Below are 21,330 nucleotides of genomic sequence, written 5' to 3' on the forward strand. Positions count from 1 at the left end.
CACAGTATAGTTCCATATATTTATTAGGTCACTGTTTGGATTAAGCTTCACCACAGCCCTGGCATCCACATATACAAAGAGTCTGGAATGTTTGGGTGGAAATTCTATCTCAAACAACTCCGGGAGTTGCCTCAATCCAGACTCTACCTCTGAGAAAGCATGCCAAATGGTGACCCCTCCCCAGAGATGCTCAAGACCACTCCCACAGGGTATTTAAACTGCCACCCAGAGAACAAACACGTGGTTTTCTGGTCTTCCTTCCCCATCTCATCTCTGGGGAGCTGGAAGGCCACCGGGGAATGCTGGTGTCCATTAAACCTGGGCTTTTTCTAATTCAGTTTGATTTGGTCTGATTGGGATTACTGCTTCAGCGGAGAGGTTTATTTGGATGCAAAAACTTTTCAGTGACTAATTTCTATAAGACACTTTCTAGAAATTGGGAAATTTAAAGAAAAATAAGAATTTTTGTTCTGTGAACTCTTCATTAAGATACATTAAAGAGCTGGACAGTGGTGGCCCACGCCTTTAATCCCAGATTTGGGGAGGCAAAGGAAGGTGGATCTCTATGAGTTCTAGGACAGTCAAAGCTACAAAGAGAAATCCTGTTTCCAAAAGCAAAGAAACAAATGTGATAAACAGAAGCTGAGCTCAGTGGCACTTGGGGATTCAGGGTTAATCACACTTGAGGCCCTGTGTTGAATCTTGTCCACAAATACAGCAATGATTAGACACAGCACAAGAGATGGAGGATGTTAGGAATATAAAGATGCACTAGCAGACAATCTTGAAGGAAGAGGTAAAGCCTCAAAATGTGATAGATTCTTCCTAAATGTGCAGACAGCACCTAGATAGGCGGGAACATGTTCCATGAGAACTAGGAGATGCTGATGATTTGCATCTAAGATCAGAAAGTCATGTGCATGGACTTTTGCACTAGTTACTTTCTGACTTTTACTATCAGAAAACCACTCTAGTCTCTTCACATCTAAACACTCTCTGGTGTCTTCCTGCCTTACTGTATCCAGTAATGGGCAACAGAATTACTCTGCGGAATAATATTTTCATCATATCACTCCATTTCTCAGTACCGGCAATTGCTTTTTTAAAAAGGCTGTATAGAAACCATGGCAAAAGCAGCGAGCCCTGTTGCCTACTTCTCCACTCTCAAGTCACTGGCCAATGTCTTCACAAACCCCTTTACCAACCAAGCTGGCACATAACCCACTTTCAAAAGTTATAGACATAATCTTTTAGTTTTCAGTTCAAATACTTTTAAACATTTACACTAAGAATATAATTTACTAACTTTAATTTTTTTTCCTCTTTCAACACTACTGTGACAGTTGCTTAAATTATTTAATCAAAATCTACTGGCTTAACCTAAAAGGAACAACTAATATACCCTTTTAACTGACACATTTCTGCTTTACTACTTATGAGTCAACTATTTTTACAACTCTATCCGTTTGTAGCCTGCTGCCACAGATGACCTGAAATTTGAATATTCCCATTACTCTCTTAGCCATGAGCAAGCACACTGTCACCACGGTACATGATTCACTCTTTCTTTCTACATACCTTCCCTTGCTCTGCATGCCGCTCCGTGAATGATCTGATCTCAGAACACCACTGAGTGATAATGTCCAATGCTGTGACTGGCCAGTCCAGACATGAGGCACTGAGGAATGGGTGATCTGTTTGGTAAAATGTTGGCAGAAGTCCCAGGCAGCTGGCAAGAACTGAAAATTCTTCTTCTTCCTTTTAGGCATGACATAGAAAATTTTCAAGATATTTAATTTTCATCCTCACCAATTATTATGGGACAATAGGGAACTTTCTCAACTGAAAATAAGTGAAGGAAGCAGAAGTAACAACAAGGAGAGAGAGACGGTTCCTCTTTCTATTTTATCCACAGATCCTCCAAATATGTTTTCTTTAATTAGAAGTTGATTCCTATGAGTCTTAACATCTGCTGTCTTTATACAGCTGCCATATCTGATGAACAGTTTACATAAGGTAGCAACTCTATAAAAGCTCTTTAAAAAACAAAAGAGCTATTTTGAGTTTAGAAAGCATATACATTGAGCCAAGTGTGGTGGTACACCTGTAATCTAACACTTGGAGGCAGAAGCAGAAATATAAACGCTCACATTTGAAGAGAGTTTGAAGGCACCTTGGACTATGCCTCAAAAACCAAGGGATGCAGATTTGGGTGGCAACTATGAATCACAAAATGAGATGTATTTCCATTTCGTGCTGCATCCACTGTGAATTCATCAGATTCATTGTCTAGATCAAAAAGATACGCGATTCCTTGGCTGTCATAACTGACCGTGCTTTTCAGCCTCTTCACTTGTGATCCCCTTTACTACTGTAGCCACACAAGTACTGCGCCTCATAATTGTTTAAATTCCCTTTACTACTGTAGCCACACAAGTACTGTGCCTCATAATTGTTTAAATTCCCTTTACTACTGTAGCCACACAAGTACTGCGCCTCATAATTGTTTAAATTCCCTTTACTACCTGTAGCCACACAAGTACTGCGCCTCATAATTGTTTAAATTCCCTTTACTACCTGTAGCCACACAAGTACTGCGCCTCATAACTGTTTAAATTCCCTTTGGTGATTCCAATCAACTTGCACGTGAGCTTTTCTTTTCTATGTAATTCCTGAAGAGTATTAAGTGAAACTGGGCAAGGCATACACCGGGCAGGGCACACACCAGGCTCTCAGTGCCTCGGCTCCAGCCACCACCATCTTGCGGAGCTTTCATTCAAACTGGCTGGGTTTGAGCAGCTCAGCTGGCGATTACCAATGCAGGGAGGTGGTGGAGCACGCCTTTAACCCCAGCACTCGGAAGGCAGAGACAGGCAGACCTCTGTGAGTTCGAAGCCAGTCTGGTCTACAAAGTGAGTTCCAGGACTGAATCCAAAGGTACACAGAGAAACCCTGTCTCAAAAAACTAATGTCTGGGGTAGAGCTGAGTGGCAGGGTGCTTGCAGGGCTCTGTGTCTGCTCACCAGCCCACGCACTGGGGCTGTGGTGGACTGGTTGCCAATGTAAAGAACAACAAAAGCATAGAATTCACAGGAAGAAGAGCTAAATAATTTTCTCGGGTTCTCAATTCACAGAAAACAAAGTCTGTTTTTTGTTTTTTTTTTAAAGTGTATGTGTGGTGTGGGTGTGTGTGTGTGTGGTTTTTTAAATCCATAGAATGATCTGTCAGGTCTGAAGCTCTGTTCATTAATAAAAGAAGTAGAGAAATGAGAATGAATAACTTATATATTATTTAAGTTTTCTTGTTTTTCTTCCTTTTTTTTTGAGACAGGATCACGCTACATCACATTGGCTGACCTGGACTCTCTAAACCAGACTGACTTCAAAAGTTTTATTTTCTTTCTAAGACTATGTCTTGCATACATACCCAAGGCTCACTTCACATTCCCTAAGTAGTCTGGTCTTCTTGCCTCTGGGATAAAATGCCACGTCCAGTGCCAGGGTCTGCACACAAGGCTCTCTGCAGGCCATAAAAGAGCTCTCCAACTGAGCCACACCAGCAGCCCCCTTAAGCTTACTTTTAAAGATGCTTGTCAGTCTTATAGACATGAACAAAGATTACCTGGCCCTCTTTTTTACTGAAGACTGTGTGGAGGTTAGTAAATCTCCTCTCCTTCGTATGCTGGGCCAGTTCCTATCCCACTCAAAGCCCATCTTCCCAGAGATGTAACTAAGGGCACTGCCTAGCACCCAGCTTCATTCAGGAAAGAAACCAACACTTGCAGATGCTTCAATTCCTGCATATTTGCTTTTTTCACTAATAACATGAAAAATAACTTCACCTCCCTATAAGTCTAGATCCACCAGTGCTTGACATTTAGTGAACTTTTATAACTGAGCTAATTTTATGCATGAAGTACAACATTCCGAACTCTGTTGCAAGAAAAAAAAAATCACAATGACACAATGATATGCAGGCTGAAACTACAGATCCTCCATTTTATACAACTATACAAAGAAATGACTTTAAAATCCAGCTTTACTGAAGCACAACTTATATGCCATGAAATAACACTCATTCTAGCTGCAGTTTGGTGAATTTCATATATGCATATAATGCACCCACTGTAGCAAAAATTTTGAACACTTCTAATATTCATTCATGCCCCTATGCAGTTAATCCTAGCCCAGCCCATATTCTTAGCAACCAGGCAACCACTGATATGCTTTCTACCATCACAACGTTGGCTTTAAATTTTTCATATTAAATGGAATCATACAGCATAGTGTTTTGTATCTGATACCTTTTCACTTAGAATAATTTTCAGATTCATACATTTTATATATATATATCAGTTTTCCATAACCCCTACCCCCCTAGAGACAGGGTCTCACTATGCAGTCCTGGCTGGTCTAGAACTCACTATGTAGATAGAGCAAGCTGGTCTTCAACTCACAAAGATCTGCATGCCCATGCTGCCCAAGTACTAGAGTTAAAGGTGTAAGCCACTACATCTGGCATCATCCTCTTGCCTCTACCTTTTGGCATATGCTACCAGTACATGCCACGACAACAGCTATGCCTGGTAATTGCTGGTATACTGTATAGACATACTAAGTTTCATTTGTGCATTTCTAGATGTCTGAACTAGTTTTTCATTATCATGGATCAGGTTGTTATAAATGTGCTTTCAAGTCTTCATATGCCTTCATATATTTTGCTGGACATCTAGACACAGAACAGCTGTGCTGTAAAGGAAACATATGCCTAATTCTTAAGAGAAACTAAGAAATCTTTTCCAAATAGACTGTTCCGTTCTCCATCCCCACCAGCAGTGAGTGACAATCTGGCTCTCCACATCCTCAGCAACACTTGACCACTGCTTGCGGAGTTAACTTGGTCCCATTACTTGTTCTTCTTGAAGGAGGAATGCATCAAGCACTTCTCTTCTACTTGTTGCTCATTCATATACATTTACATATGCTTTTCACAAAGTGTTGAATTTTTTTGCTCATTTTTATGTTGACTTTTTAAACTTGATTACTGAGTTTGAAGATTTCTGATACATACTGGATACAAGTCCTTTGTCACACAGTTGTGAGAATGTGAGATACGGTTTGTAAACCCCAACACTACCAATGGCATGTCAGAAGGGCAGCACCAGCACCACTGACCCTCTGACTCTGTTGTAATAAAACTACTCCCTAATTTCATTTTTATTAATACTTATTTGTATCTATCTCCCTTGAGTCTAGGTCTTTATATGTAGTCCTGTGTGGTCTGGAACTCTTTATGTAGAACAGACTGACGAAAAACTCATAGAGATTTACCTGCCTGCTCCCTCCCAAGAGCTAAGAATGAAGGCACCACCACACCTAGTTTAAGTTCATTTTGAGGATAATTATTCCTAAAACATAGAAATAAAATAAATTTTAACAGATTGTTCTTATATCCTGAAACTTTGTGAAACTTGCTCATTAGCTCTAGTAATTTTTAAAAATGACTTCTAGGGGTGGAGATATGGCTCAGCAGTTGAAAGCACTGGCTGCTTCATACACCTGATTCAGCCTATTTCTCCTTGGTCTGCCTCAGCATCTGGTGCTCTAGAACAAGCACCACTGGATGCTGACACAAATGCCACACCAGTTCCAGAGTTTCTGCCTCCAGGCACCAAGTTAGAGGGCAAACTACCTGCTAATAAAAACAGAAACAGAAGCAATAAGTAGCAAGCACAACCTGGCTGGTAGCCTGTGAGTGTGCAGGGAGGACACTGGTAAAGAAAGATGCTAACTTTTCTTGGGCAATCTTCATACTTAAATATGTTCGATATATCAGAGAACAAGCTTTCTATAAAGTTAAATTTTTTTTTTAAAGAATCAAAAATCTCATCCAAAAAGTGTGTCTGGGGGAATACCTCATTATTGAATGTTTTAAATTGGAGCAACATCTTATTACTCTAAGTAGATGGTACTGGTAACAGTTTACCTTTGAGCACTTGATAAAAATCAAACTATCAAACTACTTATCATATTCAACTTCTTAGCACAAAAGAAACAAAAAAATTATCTATGTCTGATATAATTCAGGCTTTAAAGGCCATAAATATGGTGAGTTACAATTTTACATCAAATTCTCTGAGTTGGCAGCCCTTGTCAGGCCCGAGTCAATCCACACACTGGGGGTTTACTGGCCTTCTAGTTTCCCGCCACGTTTCTCTCTTGCCTGCTCTACTGAACCCAGGGCTCTATGAACTAGATTAAACCATGAGTAATCCCATCATCCAATTTTTAAACACAACTGGCTATAAAGCAAACTTTTTATTGCCAGAAAATCTTACAATAATGTCTACCACCTTCTCTTCTGAACAAAGTAACCCTTAAGAATATTAAAAGCATGTGAGGCAGGGGTAAACCCAGCAGAATAAACACCATTCTTACTCAAGCGTTTGGCCTGAATTTGCACTAAATTGATCTAAAACTGCTGAATCACCCAAAATTAGCAAGGTTATCAAAAAAAAAAAAAGCAGATGTTAATAAACACAAAGGAGTAATACTGTGGACATCTAGTCCTTTGAGCTAGACCAACTTACCCTGATAACACAGTTCTGCCTACTAGAGACATAAGAATTCTACTATGAACCAGTATGACTCAGAAATTAGCCTACTGTAACAAAGCCCCTAACTCTTTACCCCAAATTATACCTGGCAACTTGGTAGATCTTCCCCAAAGAGGTGGTGCTGAAGAAGGCTGCTGATCCTGAGGAAGGGTAAACAGAAGGCCTGGATGTATTTTTCCATGGACTCGGGAGACCAAGCAATAGGACTAACCTAAAGTTAAAAAAGAAAAATGCGCATGCAGCTTTTCAAAAGTTCATTCTTAGTGGCAACAAAGTCTAACTTAACACAGACATACCATCGCGCACTCCTGGGTTCCTTCTTCACAATATAACTTCCCTTTAGACAGTTCGCTTATAACAAAGCTCAGCAGCACTTCACAAGACTTTTCTGCATCACACGTATTCTGGGAAACAAAATATCAACTTTACATTGGGAACTGAAAAAAGTTCACTGAAAATAATCCCCTTTAATGTAGTAAAACTGTAATTACTGCAATTATACTTTTTCTCAAACACATGAATTTCATTGCTTCTAAATCCAGATTAACTACATACTATATTCACAAAATTGAGTAAGTGGTTAAAACTATCCCAATTATGTCTTTAAAAGACAACTGTACGCCTTTAATCCCAGCACCTAGGAGGCAGAGGCAGGTGGGTCTGTGAGTTCGAGGCCAGCCTGGTCTACAGAGCTAGTTCCAGGACAGGCCCCAAAGCTACAGAGAAACCCTGTCTCAAAAACCCAAATAAATAAAATCCAAAAAAAAGATGACTGTAATATCTGTGTGTGTGTGTGTGTGTGTGTGTGTGTGTGTGTGTGATGTATGTAAATATCACAAAAGGCCTTTTATTCCTGAGAACGCATCCTGAAGAGGAGCCCCCTGAATTATGGAGCACTAATTTAAAGAGGTACTTTACAGGCAACAAATACAACAAATCTGAACTATATGGAAAATTTAACAGCCTCCTGACAGTGGTACAAATCTTTTCGTATGTAATTTAAAAAAAAAAGATCACAATGTCTACAAATTCCCTAAAGATATTTTTTAAAAGTTTAACGCAAAAAAATCTAACTGTGATAAAATATTTACCATATAATATTCAATAGCTGCATTAAATAATGGATTATAAATGAAGCTTAATAACCATTTACATTTTTATAAGAAAGGGAAAAGTTATGATTTAAAACTTTTCAATAGCTGGGCATAGTGGTGTACACTAATCTCAGCACTGGGAGGCAGAGGCAGGCAGATCTCTGTGAGTTTGAGGCCAGCCTGGTTTACAAGAGCGAGTTCCAGGACAGCCAGAGTTGTTACATAGAGAAACAAATTTTGTCTCAAAAATCAAAACAAAAAAATTTTCAATAAAAATTTCGTATCAAAGAAATATATCTTACTCATTGATATATTAAAGGATAGCATAAATATAAAATTATAATAATAATGCATAAATTAGAAGAAATATTTTTCTAGGATATCATTCTACTTATTAACTATACTTTTAAAACAAAGAATAATTGAATAAATACCAAGGAATGTAAGTTTGTTCTGAACTCTTACTGTTATTAATTAAATTTTAAATTAACTAATTCACATTCATACATGTATATAATACATACCGTCCACTCTCATCTCCCACCTCCCTACCACCCCTATCAAACCCTTCCCTCTAGGGACCAAATTCAGGGGTGAGGGCATGCTAAGCACGAACTCTACCACTGAGTGCGCCTCCAGCACCACCCCAGCCTGGAGAACAGAATCTGCTATCTGGTGACCCTTGGCTCATTTATCCTCAATGTTTCATCCACGCTTCTGCATTCTTTTTACCTAGACTGTGACTTGCACAGTGTCCATAACTATGCTTTCTATTTCCCACAGTCCTCTTCATAAAGAAACTCTAACAACAAATAGGTGCTGGCTAATGAGTGGAACTTTTTTTTGATAATTTGCAGCTCTGACCTTAGAACTTGTCTGAACATGCTTTTTTTTAATAAGCAAATTCTTATTTAAAGTTTTCTCTTCTACTTTCTACTGTACCTAGTTGTGTATATTATGACCTAATTCTAAATTACAAAACATTCCTGATTTTACAACTGCTCTCATAGTGTGATTTGCCTTACTCTTGCCCAATTAACAATGATTATTTCATAAATATGATCACTATCTATTACACATAACTTACACAAGTCAATACCTTACTAAACATCAAAACAGTAAAATTTTATTTAATTAAATTATTCCTTAAATATTTAGGCAGAGTTCACTTAATCCAAAAGGTTTAAATTTCTCTTTCACACACACACACACACACAGAGAGAGAGAGAGAGAGAGAGAGAGAGAGAGAGAGAGAGAGAGAGAGAGAGAGAGGAGAGGAAGAGAGAAAAAGGAGAATGAAAGAGAGTGAGAACATAGATTTACTATGTTAATAAATGAGATTTCTAGTACATGACCCAGCTTGAAAGCTTCCTAAGTTTAATATACTCACTCTTTCAAATTAAGTATTTCTAGAATATTACAAAAGAGAAGTTTTAAAGAGCAACTTTATGCTTAGATCACTGAAGTCAGTTACTAGGAGACAATAAGTTGTAAAACTATCATCAAACACACTTAAAGTATTTCACACGCAGAACTTTACATGTGCAAGGATTACTGCTTTGCACTGACAACTCTTCTTACTGGAGCAGTGTTGGAAATCTGAGAACTGCACAAGAGTACTGTGTTAATTTACATAATTCCCACTCTCCCTCTTCCTCATCTCTTTCCATGTGCCCTACTCGTTCTCAAATTCACAACCTCTTCTTTAGTGTGTGTGTGTGTGTGTGTGTGTGTGCGTGCGTGCATGCATGTGTGCGCTGTGGGAGCTACTTTTGTTCCTTTAGCCAATAGCCTTTGAGATACCAGCCCACTGGGATGTGGTATCTTTCGCTTTAAAAATAAGCGGCGGCAGCCCTTGCGCTCTCTTGCTTGCTTGCTTCAGATTCCGCTTCTGGCTATCAGATGCTTTTCCTGGTCGTGCAGGAGGCTGTTGTCTAGGACGGTGATCTGTTAACTTTTTTTTTCCCTTTAAATAAATAACCCTTTTATTAATCATAATTCCTAATTGGTGTGGGATTGTTTTGCTTTGTGACTTACTCCTTTATGTGTGTGTGTGTGTGTGTGTGTATGTACAACTTCTGTGGGACAATTAGTGTTGCTTGTATGTACAAGTATTTAGGGCTGACCATTTGATAATCTATCAGGGGGCTTGAACCTAGAGAAGACTGATTCTTCCATTCAGCAGCCATTAACCAACCACCTGTGGGTCTTCATCTAGGGGTGAGGCCTTAGATTTTTCTCATCCACCTTGGCATGTCAACTGGAGCCACTGTGCAGGTCTCATTTAAGTGACCATATTGTTGGGATTTCCTGAATGCAACTTCCCTATCATATACAGATGATAAAAATCTCCCTGCAGACATCCTGGCCCTCTGGGTTTTACTATCTTTCCTCTCCCTTTCTGTAAATGGTACTGAATGGGAAACTTTATTTTATACACACACACACACACACGCACGCACGCACGCACGCACGCACACAGGCAATTTTTGAACAATGAAAGAGTAGACTCACAAAGCTTAGGACAGGACTAATGAGAGCAGGGACACTAAAATCAAGACCTGGCAAACTCTAGGGAAGAGGTAGCAAAAGCAAATGACTTGAACAGAGAATGGGATCATAATCCAGAGGCACTGGGCTGAAGGAACAGCTCAGTGGTTGAGCGCTTTTATGCTCATCTTACGCCCATCTGTAACTCTGGCTCTGGGGAATCTGACATCTTCTGCTCTCTGCAGCTATCCACATGCACATGAATGTATGTATACACACACGCACATGCATGTATGCACACACATATACCTCTTTTGAAAAAAGGAATTCAGGAATACATAAGGTCTATATTGGTTTAATGCTTTTGTCTAAATACTTCTTTATGAACTTTGGGGTGGGTTCATGTCCTTAAAGCATATTTCAGATGCTATGATGCCACTTTCACAAAGCAACTCAAAAATATTCAAAGGTCCACACTAAGAAATTCTGCTATAAAGATTCATTCTCTTTTTTGTTTTGAGAGTACTCCAGGTTAACCCAAGTTCCTTATGTGATCCAGGCTGGCCCAGACTGGCTTGAACTTGTAATTCTTTAGCCTCCCCTCTTCCCCTTGCTAGGAACACTGGCAGGTGCCTTTATAAATCATACAGCCCAGCCTGTAGTTTATTTACCTTTAAGAGAGCTGTGGCTCAGACAGTTGTCAATTCTTTGTCTAAAACTAACTTCTGTCCTCAAAAGCAGTCTGGCATACTATTTCATAGTATTTCAGATGATCAACTGACCAACATCCCAAATTAAAGCATAATGCACTTTGTGATATACTATGTTAAATTTCAGTGGGTGTAACTGTGATCTGGGAGTGAACCGGTAGGAAAGTGCAGGTCACGTTCAATACATTTCATGCATTTATAAGTGGATCTAGCTCTTTTGAAACAGAGACAATTTAAACGGGCATTTTTTTTTAGCATAATTCTCCAGGTTTAAGGCTTACTACAAAATCAAGACAAAACTGTTAAATAAGTTGATGGAGGCCAAATTTAGAGATAAAGAAAGCCTAACAGTACAGTACTGGCTAGATCTGTGTCAAGTTGAGACAAGCTAAGGTCATCCGAGAGGAAGGAACCTCAATTGAGAAAATGCCTCCATAAGATCAGGCTGTGGGCAGGCAAGCCTGTAGTGTATGTTCTTGACTAGTGATTGATGGGAAGGGCCCAGTCAATCGTGGGTGGAGACAGCCCTGGACTATTGGTCCTGGGTTCTATTTACATTTAAAAAAAAAAAAAAGCAAGCTAAGCAAAGCCATGGTGAGTAAGCCAGTAAGCAGCTGCATTCCTCCATGACCTCTCCATCAGCCTCTGCCTCCAGCTCCTACTAGGCTTTGAGTTCCTGCCTTGATTTCCTTCGATGGACTGTGACGCAGGCCAGGTGAACCAAATAAACTTTTCTTCTCTAAGATGCTTTTGGTCATTACATTTTATCACAGCAATAGTAACAATCAAGACATGCAACAAAACATTTTCCTATTTTTTTTCTTTTTTTCCCCCAAAGGTGCTCCATTTCCAATTAAAACAACTTTAATTCATTTTGCCTCTCAAACAACCACTCTTGGACTAAGTGATATAGCACATTCAGGAGGCCTGAAACCCCCAACAACACAAAAGCAAAACAAGAACAAAATTCATACACACAGAAAAACATTCCAAATACATACTCTCATTCATTCCATCCCCAACTTGAATGGCTTCCCAAACTACTGAGTGAGTGAGACGGAGTTCAGGGGAGACTACCTTCCTAAGAGCTCCAGCGTGTTTCCAGGCCGACCGATCCTCTTCACTGCCCTTCACTGAGAGTGCTGCCAGAGCCTGTGTGTACAGCAGGGTGAAGAGCACCTTCACAATGCAGCTGAAGTGCTCTGCAGCAGGAAGACAACAGCACCGTTGGATAGGAAGGCTGACATTCTGAACCCAAGAAAGTTTCACATGTCTCTACCTTTCCCTGCATGTGTAATTTTTCAGCATTTATGCAGTTAGTAACACAAAATTATGTGCTATATTCCTTTTATTGTTGTTGTGACGAATATTCATGACACAACGACTTCTAGGGCAGGAGATTGCTGCCTCATCACCTCAGCTGTAGCATCAGTCGGGGGCACATGAGAGCATGACGTTGGGACTCTCGGCTGCTTTCCCTTCTCCTCTCCCACTGGCACCCAGCCTGTGGAATAATACTGCCCACATTCATGGTTGGCTTCTCCTCCCAAGAAACCCCCTCACAGACACAGCCAAACTGTTCCTCTAATCTCCTAGAGAAAGACTCTCACTATCTCTGCTAGGCACTTCTTAAAATTCAACCAAATTGACAGCCAAAATCATACTTCCCAACAAATTCAAATTTATGTAAGCACCTCTACTATGAAATTATGAAACACACCTCTAGAGGATTTGTGTCAGTGAGAAGCAGTGTCTTCTAGAAGGTGCTCTCACCTGGGCCTGGTAGAGCAGAGCTGTCATTCCAGCTACTTGGAAGCTTGAGGCAAAAGAATTGCAAGTTCAAAACATACCCTGCCTGTAGAGTGAGCCCAAGGTTAGCCTGGGCAATTAATGACCTTGCCTTAAGAAAAAAGAAAAAAGATGGGACCTGGGGAGGGAGATCAGTTATTAAAGTGCTTGGCACACAAACATGAAGTTGAACAAAAGATCAATCCCTACTTAAAATGCTTCTAAAGCAAACAGACTCCAGCCAACAGTGCAGACTTCAGGCGTCACAGTGGTGCCCCACCTTAGGAGCAGGGCCTGGGGAGGCCATGGACTTTGTCTCTACTACCAGACTGACACTGACAGTGGCACAGTGTTGGCATTGCAGGCACAGGCCTGGGGTTCAATACCAGCATAAGACATTCATTAAGGAGAAAAGGTCTGCTCCTAAATGTTTAACCTAAGAAAAATAAGGATAGATAAGGAGATGCTAAGGTAGAAATATGAACCTGGGACTTAAAAAGTGAATTTTTCCTTAAAGTAACACATCACATTCTTTTTTGTTTGTTTTTTGTTTTTCGAGACAAAGTTTCTATATAGCTTTGGAACCTGTCCTGGAACTAGCTCTTGTAGACCAGGCTGGTCTCGAACTCACAGAGATCCGCCTGCCTCTGCCTCCTGAGTGCTGGGATTAAAGGCGTGCGCCACCGCCGCCCGGCCCCCGTGTACATTCTTAATCTCTGATTCTTGGCTGCTGAAAAGTGGTAAAACAAGGATAAGCTGCCGCACCCAAACATTACACCATGTCAAAGGGGGTGTCATAACTCGGGAAACTAACATTTGAAATAAATAATGTATTAAATTTTGCCTATATTTCCTATTTCTTCATAAAGATGAAATCTTGAAGAACTATAAAAGCTCTTTTCGCATAAATTGTTTTGGAGTTAAAAAATACAAAAGGCTCTAAATTTCATTTTAGGATGAGGTAAATATACAATGCAACAGCCCTAGGGAAAAGTGTGCGAGAAAAAGGACAGAATATGAAGATGCATTAGATGCTTTCGCCTTCTCCTAAAAGTGCCACAGAAAATTTTTGTTAAAACAAAAACAAAAAACAGGATGGTGGTGGTGTGTGCTTTTAATCCTAGCACTCCAGAGGCAGCGATCAAGGCCAGCCTGGTCTACTCTACAGAGTGAGCTCTAGGACAGACAGGGCTACACAAAGAAACCCTGCCTTGAAAAACAAAAACAAAACAAAGAAGAGAGAGAGAAAGGGGGCCCTTCTATGGAGTACTTTGCACTACATGGAAATACCAAACCTTCTTATTCTTCCCTTTTATCATCTAGCGTTACTAATTACATGTGATCCAACCCTCCCCCAAAATATAGCCTACAAAAAATTAATTTCTGATATACTTTTCTAGGTCAGGTCAGAAGCTACATTCCATTTTCTCTTTGATGAGTGAAGAACCCAAATAGTTTAATAAGATTTTATTTGCCTTAATTATGATAGCACTAAGAAAAGATCCCAAAGTGTACCTCACACTTACTAAGGCAGTTGATGCTGGTCCCTTGAGTATACTTCAGGCAACTGAATTTTGTTTCTAATAATCTGCCTGTTTGGTCGAAAGCATCACCTCAGCTCCCTAACACCCTTTATACAAAAGTCCAGATTGTTTGGCTGGGAGCTTCACCCCAGCTCCTGGAATAAGCTCCCTCCCCTGAGAGTTGCCTCAGTCTAAAGCCTGCCAAATGGTGACCCCTCCCCAGTAAGGTCGGATCTACTCCCACAGTCTATTTAAACTGCCCCCCAGAGAACAAACACGTGGTCTCCCTTTTTCTCTCTTTCCCTCTCCATGTTTTCCCAGGGCTACCTAGAAGTATTGCATTAAACATAATTTGGTTTAATTGGGTCTGATTGGAATTATTTACGTCAGTGGAGAGGCTGGTCTAAGACAAAATACCTAACACTGTCAATATCCTCAAGAACATTATATAAGTGATCACAACAGAAGAGCTAAATATTGAAGTGAGAGTAATAGTGTTTTTGAATTTCCAAATAGAAAATAAACATTATACAGAAAACAATTATACAGTTCTCTCTCTCTCATTGAGAGAATGGGGGGGGGGGAGGGTAATCAGAAATCTAAGTTTTAGTTTCAGTTTATAAAATGAGACAGAGCTAAATAGTCAATCTTCAGAAAAACCACAGTCTTCTGCTGGCTCAGCAGGCACCCCCAGTCTCCTGATAACTAAAGATAGCTTTCCCTACCCTGCTACTGGAAGGTCCCTAATCACTAGGACCTTCCACCAATCAGCGCCCGAACTAATCTTTCCTCTGCCAATCAACCGCAGATTAATCCCTCCTCTCTGGAATTCCCCTAACTCTGCTTTAAAGGAGCTTGTGACCTTCTTTGGGGGTCGCCAAGTGCTACCCCAATGTTGGAATTAATAAAGCGCTCTTGTTATTGCATACATGTCTGTTGGTCTTCTTTGAGGGTTTCTCTCGGACCCTACACTCATTCCATTCTGCAAATGTTGACTGACTGTATGTGGTCTGAATGAGAATGAGAATGAGGCTGATAGAATTAAATTAAATGTTTGGTTTCCAGCTGGGAGACTGCTTAGGACAGATGAAGAGGCGTGGCCTTGCTGGAGGAGGTGCGTCACTGGAGGTGGACTTTGAGGTTCCAAAAGCTCATGCCAGGCCCAGTCTCTTTCTGCCTCCATCTTGCAAATAAGACATAAGATGTCTACTGCTCTAGCACGTTATAGACCCCTTATAGTTGTTTCCCTCAAGTAATGGAGACTAACCAAAAATTCTCCCTCACATTATTTTGTAAAGAATTAGGCTCCTTGACAAGTTACAAAATAAATGAATAAACTCAAAGCCATAGTCAATCCCACAAAAACAATATTTAAAAAAACTTAATGTCAAAAGAAGGAGGACATGAGGAGTAACTACTGATAGTTATTCTTTTTGTGCTGATTAAATTGTTCTGGAATTTAGCAATGGTAATGATGTATCAAATGCCAATGCAATCACAACCCTAAAGATGTCTAAGCAGCATATTGTATGTTATGTGAATACTGTAATTAAGCCAGGTGGTGCATGCCTTTAATACCAGCACCCAGGAGGCAGAGGCAAGTAAATCTCAAGTTCAAGGCCAACATGGTCTACAGAGAGAGCTCCAGGATAGCAGGACTACACAGAGAAACCCTGTCTCAGAAAAAACTAAAAACAAAAATCAATCAAATAATTACATCAAAATTCACAGAGCTGCTACAAATATGATTTGCATATTAACGACATTATCCTTTAACAAATATAATTTACATGACATATTGTAATCTGTCTATATTTGAAATAAATGGTCACTTCTTCCCCTAGGTTGATTTTATTAAAACTGAAATAGACACAAAGAATGTTGTCCATGGGGAGAAAGCCTTTTTATGCCCACATTAAACTGTAACTTAGAACAGCAAAACAGTTAGGTATGGTAGTGCACACCAATAATCCCAGCACTCAAGAGGCAGAAGTAGGGGGTTTTAAGAGTTCTAAGTCAACTTGGTCTACACAGAAAGTTCTAGACTAGGAAGGACTACATAATGATGGCTTACCTCAAAAACAAAACAAAATAAATAAACTATCTTTCAAACAAAAGAAAGTTAATTTGCTGACAAAATATTTTAAATGCTTTAAAATAAATCCTCTGAAAACTATGGGGCAATAATGAAAAGTTGCTAATTTAATATTGAAGCTGTTCATCTAATGTCAGAATACTACCACTAATTTAAAATGATAGAACATTTTTTAGTATATCACATTTTTAATAGATCTACAATTAACCACTGTGTGCACATAAATGGGGTGGAGATATTAAAGCTGACACTTTGCTTTGCTTTTCAACTTTTCTTTTGTAAGAATACTTCAATTTTTTGAACAACAATATTGAGAGTGCTTTCTTACACATTTCATTTCTTATTGATAAAAAACAATAAAGGATAAAATCACCCCAAAAAAGCAACTTTATTTCTCTCTCACACTTCCTGGTTGTGATTAAAATATGCTACTAATAAAATGCTATTTATCATAAAAAAATTTCTTTTTTTTAAAGAAAGAAAGTTTTACTTGATTCACAGTTAGAGGAAGCAGGAGCACAAGGCGCTGTGTCCCATACCATCTGTAGTAAAGGGGCAGTGGAAGTAATTGAAGGAAAGTGACCAGCAGTGCTGAGCTTGCGTTCTCTGTTCTATTCAGCTGGAGTGCACCCCATGCATGGGCTGGTCCCAACTGCATAGGGACCATCATTTTTTCTGCATCATCTTCACAGTCATTCTACCAGCCTAGATGTCCTATTTGCTTCTATAATTTCCAGAATATTCCAAATGTAATCTGCGAGTCTGAATTTTAAAGAACTACCTTTGCGTAAGGGCTGTGGCATCATTAAGATCTGGATGAGCAGAAGGGATGTCACATCATGATAAAGGATTGGAACTTCAGGCTGCTGTTCTTCATTCCCCAGCCTAAAAAAAAAGATTGCATGGTTACATTCTAGTGCAGTTTATATCTTTCTAATTCATTTTGTATCTAATAAGTATGTCTACAAAACAGAAATAAAAATAAGAAAGAAATCTTAACTGAAGTAGAAGGCCGTTTTTTGTTTTACTAATAATATGATCATTTTGGTAATGCATACACTTCCTTTTTCTAATTTGAAAACACCACATAGGAATTTTATTAAGCGTTACCTAAGTAAACATCTAAGCTGCATTAACGTGACACTGAGTCACTGGAATCACTGAAATCACAGAAGCTAAGTGAGGCATTGACTAGAACACGAGAAAACAAGACAGATGAGGCAGCTCAGGCGCCATCACAACTAGCTCAAGGGAAATGCTCACCTTACAAGGAAGCAGGGGCACCGATCTTCTCTGCTTAATAGTCTCATTAAAAACTGTTAAAACTTTATTGCTGACACAAATTCTAACAAAAGCCTTAACATTTGCCATTTCAACACAGAATAATCAAAGCAGAACATCTCACACACACTACAAAAGACCTAGAGATGCACAGCACTATGAAAACACAGACCTCAAAGCAGAGCCCATACTAAAGAATTCCCTAAGTGCTTTTAGTAGGGAAGGTGGGAGGGTGTGTGTGCATGTGTGGGTGTGTGTGCGTGTGTGGGTGTGTTTGTGTGTCTGTGTATCTGCCTGCCTGCCTGTTTGTCCTGCTAAAACTGAACTCAGGGCTCATACATATCTACCTAACAAGTACTCTATCATGAGTATAGCCCTAATATTGGAGAGTTAATTATTTTTATTGCAGGTTTAAATTTTAATAAAACAGTAAATCTCAAGCTTCCAAAACTGACTAAATTCTGAAGCTATACATCTGTCGAGGCTTGAGTAGTGTTGTCTGAGTCTGTGATTAGGCTGTAATCAGCAAAGTCATCAGTAAGTGCTGGCTGCTACTATGTGCCAGGCATTGGACATACAGCTGGATAAGACAGTTCAAGCTTCTGTAAATTTTATGACTGCCAATGAAAGACAGCTCTTTGAAATTCTCCATTATCTACATATATATCTTCACATACTATACTTGTCTTCCTCCCTAAGACCATGGCTCCTATTATCTTGTCTCCCCAGTTTTCTATGCACCTAACTTCATAAGACTAAAATTGGGAAGGGAAAGAAGGAGAGTACCATTTCATTATCAAACTCCATCATGGAAATAAATTTTCCATATGATCAATAATGATTTCTTAATTATAAACTTTAGTGGACATTCTAAGTCATCATCTCATTGACCCTTGACTTTATATATACTTGGATACAACTACCTGGAATTATGGTTATCTTTCCTGATACTGCCAATGAAAATCAATTCCAAGTTCTATATACACATATTTATATATTAAATATTAGATATAATCCCACGAAAAAACTCTGAGAAGAAAATTTAGGTAAATACTATGAATCTTAAGACTGGGAAAAAGACTACTGGTTATGAAAGTAACCAACAGATCTTGAGTGAAATGGGGATTCAATGTATAAAAGCAATTAAAAAAGATAAAAACCAAATTTAATTTGTGTCACAAAAATTTCAATTTTCTAAATGCAGAGCAAAGTAATTATAAGGTCAAAAGGCAAATATACTTTTGGGAAACTATGAAGAAAAAAACAACATAAATAGACCCTCACATGTACCTCTTAACCTGACTGTGAACAAAATAAAAATTCAGTATCTTAAACAATAAAAAATTATTCAGTTACTTTAAAAAATAAGATGCTAGCAATGCAGTGGTGGCCCACACCTTTAATCCCAGCACTCAGGAGGCAGAGGCAGGTGGATCTCTGAATTGGAGGACAGTCTGGTCTACAGAACAAGTTCCAGGACAGATAGAGCTACACAGAAAAACCCTGACTCAAAAATCCAACCAAACAACAACAAAAAATAAGATGCCAGCAGAAAAAAAGAACAATGATCCTAAAAACAAAGTTCACAAAGAGCAAGGCAAGATAGTACATGCCTTGTAATCCTAGCATTCAGTGGCTGAAGCAGCAGCTCCATTAGTTCAAGGACAGCCTTGGCTACACTGCACTTGCACTATCCTTTCAATTACAAAAGGGCTGAAGTGATGGGCCAGTGATTAAGAGCTCTTACTGCTCTTGGGGAGATCTGAAGCTTGGTTCCCTCATGAGAGGAGCTTCTTTTTACAGCACATGGTGATTGATACAGACACAAGCACCTTAGTCAAGGTGCAGAGAACAAAAGATTGGTGTGCCCACCTCTATACTATATAGATATATCATAGTCTCTCTCCCTAAAGCTCAGGGATCATCATGGAAGATGGGACAGAGAAAATGTAAGAGAAAGAGGTAGTGGGCATCACAGCGGCAGAGAATGTCATGATAGCACCACTGCACACATAAACTCAATGGCTGTAAGACCATGCACAAGATCTTCACAAGATCAAGCCAGCCATAATCCCAGGATGGAGAGCGGAGCTCATCAAGTCCCACCCCTAGCTGATGGCTACCAAGGCTGGGAGAATCAGTTATCTTCAGAGATGCAGCCCTTGAGCCTCCCTCTCTCTCTCTCTCTCTCTCTCTCTCTCTCTCTCTCTCTCTCTCTCTCTCTCTCTCTCACACACACACACACACACACACACACACACACACATCTTGTCTCAAAAGCATTTTCCTACATGATACTCAATTTGTAGATACAAAGAATAAAATAGCTTGGCAATCACTCCCACAGCCAGACGACCTGTGGTAAGTCATAGGACAGATCATGCCTGCTGACGTTACACATCAGGAGCACATCAGTGTGGTGGTTTACAAAAAGTTCATAATCTGATCACTGGGAGATAATGGACAAAAATAAATTTTAAAAACAATCTATAAAATAATTGGCTGGTCTTAGCTCTTTTCAAAAAAAATCAGATGTCATGAAATGCAAAGAAACATTCAGAATCAATTTCAAAGAATCAATTTCAAATTACAAAAAAATTAAAGAGACACTAAAATCAGATGCAAACATGATCTTTAAATTTGTAATGTTCTTTTGCTACATCTTTCTCCAAGCAATGGGCAAACCTTCAATAGAATTTGTATGAGGTAGTTGTCAATATTGCTTTCCATGAGACTATCCAATTAACTCAGAACAATATCAGAAAGAATATGCTCCCAGCTGCTCCATAAACTCATCTGCCATAAACCCACTATCTCAACACATGGGGTCTGGTTTACTGTCTTTTTTCTACACAGACAGTAGTACAGTCTCCATCTTTTCTCCTGGTTGTTCTCTTTCAACTCCATGGCAGTAAACAAAAGCACCTTTACCTTATTCTTTCTTGTTAAACTGTAAGTCCATTTAAATTTGCTACTAAGTAAAGGTAAATAATAAGATATTTTACAGCTATATAGACAAATAAAATAAAGTTCTGTATAATATCTATACCATACACTATAATAAATTCCAAACAGATTAAAATCATGAAAGTACTAGAAGAAACCATGGGTAAATTGTGTTATTAAAAACAGAGTGGGAGAAAACCTGTTGACTGAAAATGAAAAATTAATAAATCCCTAATTTTAAAGCTTTAACAAAAAAATAAAACAAGTAAAAAAAACATCTGAGAATCCGGTGACCAGTATTTTCAGCTCACAACACAAAGGGCTCACATCCATACTCTTAAGCATGACAGGAAATTAGAATTAGTTAACAGATAAGAGGCCTCACGATAAGTAGTTCATGGAAGACATATAAGGCTAAATTTACTTTATTACTGAGGCTTTACTCTGAGGGAAATGATTGATTGATTGATTGATTGATTGACTGATTGACTGATTGATTGATTTAGGGTTTTTCAAGGCAGGGTTTCTTTGTGTAGCGCTGGCTAACCTCAAACTCTAAAATCCACCTGCCTCTTCCTCCCAAGTGATGGGATTAAAAGTGTGTGCTACCACTGCCTGAAGAGAAAATGTCTTTAAATAGTGAGGAAAAAGATAAATTAAGCCATACATAAAGCTGATGGTACAGTGAAGCAACATTGTTATGAAGCTTTTTTTTGTTTGTTTTTTTACTATATACACCTATAATGACACATATTCTGAGAACAATAAAGGTATCTGGTGTGGTAG

The 21,330-nt window shown here is 39.1% G+C and overlaps 1 protein-coding gene across 6 annotated transcripts in view; it reads right to left on the reverse strand.

The window, feature by feature from the left end:
- Ubr3 (ubiquitin protein ligase E3 component n-recognin 3) overlaps positions 1–21,330 on the reverse strand; it is a 134,992-nt gene that overhangs the window by 4,381 nt on the left and 109,281 nt on the right. For all 6 annotated transcript variants that reach the window (XM_038335831.1, XM_038335827.1, XM_038335830.1 and 3 more), the window contains 5 exons: positions 17,099–17,202; positions 11,989–12,113; positions 6,914–7,021; positions 6,703–6,828; positions 1,579–1,758 (listed from right to left, as the gene is read on the reverse strand). In XM_038335831.1, the coding sequence (XP_038191759.1) occupies positions 1,579–1,758; positions 6,703–6,828; positions 6,914–7,021; positions 11,989–12,113; positions 17,099–17,202 (643 nt within the window). The remainder of the gene's footprint in view (positions 1–1,578; positions 1,759–6,702; positions 6,829–6,913; positions 7,022–11,988; positions 12,114–17,098; positions 17,203–21,330) is intronic.

Source organism: Arvicola amphibius, chromosome 7 (genome assembly GCF_903992535.2).
Source record: "Arvicola amphibius chromosome 7, mArvAmp1.2, whole genome shotgun sequence".
Taxonomy (NCBI): domain Eukaryota; kingdom Metazoa; phylum Chordata; class Mammalia; order Rodentia; family Cricetidae; genus Arvicola; species Arvicola amphibius.